At 40.7% G+C, this 4233-nt stretch overlaps 1 protein-coding gene across 1 annotated transcript; it reads left to right on the top strand.

Moving 5' to 3' along the window:
* Positions 1-294: 294 nt before the first annotated feature.
* On the top strand, positions 295-3704 carry ZFAND1 (zinc finger, AN1-type domain 1; the record flags this gene model as incomplete). The annotated part of the gene is made up of 5 exons (XM_009865457.1): positions 295-337; positions 2076-2115; positions 2450-2577; positions 2662-2753; positions 3539-3704. Coding segments are annotated over 5 exons (469 nt in total), but the record flags the coding sequence as incomplete, so codon positions are not given.
* Between the last annotated feature and the right edge of the window lie 529 nt (positions 3705-4233).

Raw genomic sequence — 4233 nt, 5'->3', positions numbered from 1 at the left:
TGCAGTAGGTGGAGAATGTGTGCAGAAACTTAAGAAATGTGTGCAATTTAAATTACACAAAGACAATATGTGTGATATGAAGGGTAGAGAGGAAGGAGCAGGATTATCATTACTGTCAAATGGAAGAGATGGAGCTTTTTGGATGATTTTGTTAGATGCAGTTGCTAAATGTCCTTGTAAGATACCTACCCCGTGACAGAAATAAGCAAAACTTAATCATGTAAAAATGAAGCTAGAAACTACAGCAAAAAAAGGACTGTGTTATCTAATTGAAAACAAATTTCCTTGTTTCAGATTTTCTCCCCTTTGTATGTGATGGCTGTTCAGGTGTCTTTTGGTAAGTTCATAGAATCATAGAGTATCTCACGTTGGAAGGGACTCACAAGGATCGTCGAGTCCAACTCCCTGCTTCTCACAGGAGTACGTAAAACTAAACTATATAACGAAGCATTGTTCGGAGGCTCCTTGAACTCTGACAGGCTTGGTGTGGTGACCACTTCCCGTGGCAGCCTGTTCCTGTAACTGACCACCCTCTCAGTGAAGAACCCTTTCCTAATATCCAGTCTGAACTGTCCCTGGCAGAGCTTCATTCCATTTCCTTATGTCCTATTACTGGTCACCAGAGCGAGGTGATGAGCACCTTGCCCTCCTCTGCCCTCCTCTGCCCTCCTCTGCCCTCCTCTGCCCTCCTCTGCCCTCCTCTGCCCTCCTCGAGGAAGTTGCAGACTGTGATGAGGTTACCTCTCAGCCTTCTCCAGGCTGAACAAACCAAGTGACCTCAGCCTCTCCTTGCCCTCGAGGTCTTTCATCACATTGATTGCCATCCTTGGGACACATTGGAGCACATTGAGGTGCCCAAAACACTCACAGTGTTTGAGGTGAGGCCACACCAGTGCATCATGGAGGGGAACAGTCACCTCCCTTGACCAGGTATCCATGCTGTGCTTGATGCACCTCAGGACACAGTCAGCCCTCTTGGCTGCCAGGGCACACTGTACCCTCAAGGGAGTCCACAGCTCCTCCTAGTTCAGTGTCCTTGGCAAACCTAATGTACATTCAATTCCTGCATCCAGAGCATTTATAAAAATGTTAAAGAGCACTGGCCCTAAAATTGAGCCCTGAGGAACCCCACTGGTGACTGGCTGCCAACCTGATGTAACCCCATTTGCTATAACCCCTTGAGCCCGACCTATCAGCCAATTGCTCATCCACATGTTATGGACTTGTCTAGCTGTGTGCTGGACGTTTGGTCCAGCAGGATACTGTGAAAGTGGGTCAAAAGCTTTGCTGAAATCCAAACCCACCCCACCTAATGGCTTCCATAGGTCAACTAGATGGGTGACCTTGACGTAAAAGGGCATTAAGTTGGTTTTCCTATAAGATCTCAGTGTGGCAGTTGTGTGGGCCTAACTGTTGTATAAAACATAATTTTAAAATAATTTTTTCTTTGAACTTTCCCACGTTTTTCACAAGCGTCTGTTGTGGAGCTTTGAAATCAGTGGGAATATCTCTGGAACACAGGTAGATTATTTTGGAAGGCATCTAGCTTAGACCCCATTTGGACTGATTTGGGGGACACACATATTTTTTTTCTTGCAGAAAATGAAATTGACATTTCTTCCAGGGTTCAAAGCAGGGCCTGAACTTTGGTTTACACCTCAGATTAGCAAAGGGCAGCTGAAATAAACACAGATAGACTGAGGGCAGATTTCACTTTAACATGTTAGAAGCCTTCAAGGGATTTCTGCTGTTGTGGAAGGTGATTTAAGGTCCATTTAAACAGGCAAACTGAATTCTTAAGCCTACTAATATCCGCGTTCTCCAGAAATGGTTTGTTATCTATGGACATAAGTTCAAAGAGCTAAATACATACTCAAGAAGAATATGATCAATCTATTCAAGATGTAAATGCATACATTAGAACAAATTTAGGAGAAGATTCATTATTTAATTGAAGGGTTCTCCATGATAGAACTTGTCAGGTCACTCTTAAAATAACTTAAATGTGTTCATATGCAGTTTGCTTTTCCTGAAATGTTGATAACAGTGTGATATTTTCTTCGTTTGTGACAAAGCCTTCAGCACAGGAGCCGAGATGCTCACGGATGTTCTGAGGTAAACTAATAATACATGACTACCTTAAAGTTGAAATTCCATGCAACTTCACTGTTTATTTTGAGATTAGATATATATGTGTACTATATGACTTACTTAAATGAGAATATGAAAAGCTTAAAAAAATGAATGTACTCTTTTTCTGCCTGTCAGAAGTAAATTGAGTTTAAGTAGGACGATGATTCTTACTCTAACTCTGAGCAAAACTTAGCTAGGACAAAAGTGGGAGAGAATTGCTGGACTAGTTTTGCCCATAGGATGGAGAGCTTTTGGGAAGCTGCAATGGTGACTTGTATCTCCGTATTTACACAAAATATTTTGTACCAATGCCTAGGTGAATATAAAAAAGAATGCTATGAAACCGGATCAGCACAAATCTTACCCATGCTCATACAAAGACTGTAAAGAAAAGGAGCTTTTGCCGGTTTTATGTCCCTACTGTGAAAAACATTTTTGTCTGAGGTGAGTGGAACAGAGTGTTTAAACATCAGTACTCATTCACTAGTGCTTGGAAAAGGTAATAAAATTTTACACTGTTGTTTACAGACACCGGCATCAATCAGACCATGAATGCGAGAAACTGGACACGCCAAAACCTCAAATGGCTGCCACCCAGCAGCTAGTTAAACATATTATAGGCAAGTACAGTGGGATAAATATAAATACACTTTCTTCAGAAGGCTGTTTGAGCTTGTGACCTCCTCTGAGGATTCGGGTTTGACCAAATGAGAAGAAAGGATGAGGGTTCCTTGTTTAAATAGCTCTAAACTCACATGTCAGCATGTAATAGTGTTCATCTAGACTGAGACAAGACAACAGTAGCATATGTCTGTGAAGAGAGCCTTTAAAGATTAAATAGGGTTCAGGTTTCTTTCAGAATTATTGTCTTGTTCTAATTCTACAGGTACTATAATGCAATGAATAGTACCTAGCCATTATTATTTGCATATTAACTCATGTGCAGATAATGCAGTTGTGTTGTATTGAGTGCACATGTCAGTCTGCAGGGATGATACCTACACAACGAAGATGGCAAAGAAATGTGATTCTACAATGTAATGTTTTGCAGCTTTTAAACAAGCTCTAGGATAGGAAAGTAAAAAAGCACTAACTGAACAGTGGGATTGTGTGTAGAAAGGAGAATCTGAAGCTGTTGCCATATGAATGCTATGATGGCCACAGGTGTAGAAACTTAGGAATTTGTATTTATTTGGCTTTTGCAGCCAAAGTTTTGCTAGAATTGTAACAATTCCGGATAATTTTGAAGAGGAGTACCTGATGTCATGGCCTCAGGAGAACATGAAGGGACATGAAAGGGAGGGTACCTTAGAGGTATATTGGGGCCCAATAGGCTAATTCCAAGATATGTTGAGGAGACAGTCTGAATCATCACGCTAACAGGAATAAATAATATTTTTCTCAGATTCTAAAAAAAATGAAGCAAAAAGCAAAAAACGTAAAGGAGCGAAAAACAGTGAAACAGCAGCAAAAGTGGCATTAATGAAACTGAAAATGCATGCATGTGGGGACAAGGCCTTGCCTCAGGTCAGTCGCGTTTGTTTTCAGTACTTGAAATCTCAAAGGAAATGGTAAGTTTTCTGAATTTCTTGTTCTTCATCTACTTCCCTGAGTTTAGTTTGAGTTTGAGTTTATCAACCCCGCAATCATTTATACATCTGTTTCAGCCTCGTACCTGAAAATAATCTCACTAGTACTTATGTCCATTGTAAGATGTTTGCGTAGAGTTTGAAGCAGTCAGGTCAAATTCCTTCACTTTATAGCAGAAATGTATTTGCCATGTGGCTGTCACCCAGCACTGTGGAGACAGACAGTTTCTTTTGGGGATCCTTGGCAGAATGATGACTGCATTAAGTTGTAGTAAAAATTAAAGTTTCATTATTTTAACAGACTTCGATCAGCATAGCATAGAATTTTGTAATTACACTAGCACAGGATTTTTATAATCAGAATCCATATAGCACAATTTTAGAAGTAGCACAGCCCAGAATTTTAGAGTACAGCTTTGACTGTGGTTCCTAATCACCTGGACCCTCTGCAGATCAGATCGAATCAATGTCACAGTCACTGTCTAGACTCGAAACATGTAAGAGTCCAAGT

This window comes from Apaloderma vittatum, unplaced genomic scaffold, assembly GCF_000703405.1.
Source record: "Apaloderma vittatum isolate BGI_N311 unplaced genomic scaffold, ASM70340v1 scaffold22292, whole genome shotgun sequence".
NCBI classification, from domain to species: domain Eukaryota; kingdom Metazoa; phylum Chordata; class Aves; order Trogoniformes; family Trogonidae; genus Apaloderma; species Apaloderma vittatum.
This window is presented reverse-complemented; position numbering and strand designations above follow the sequence as displayed.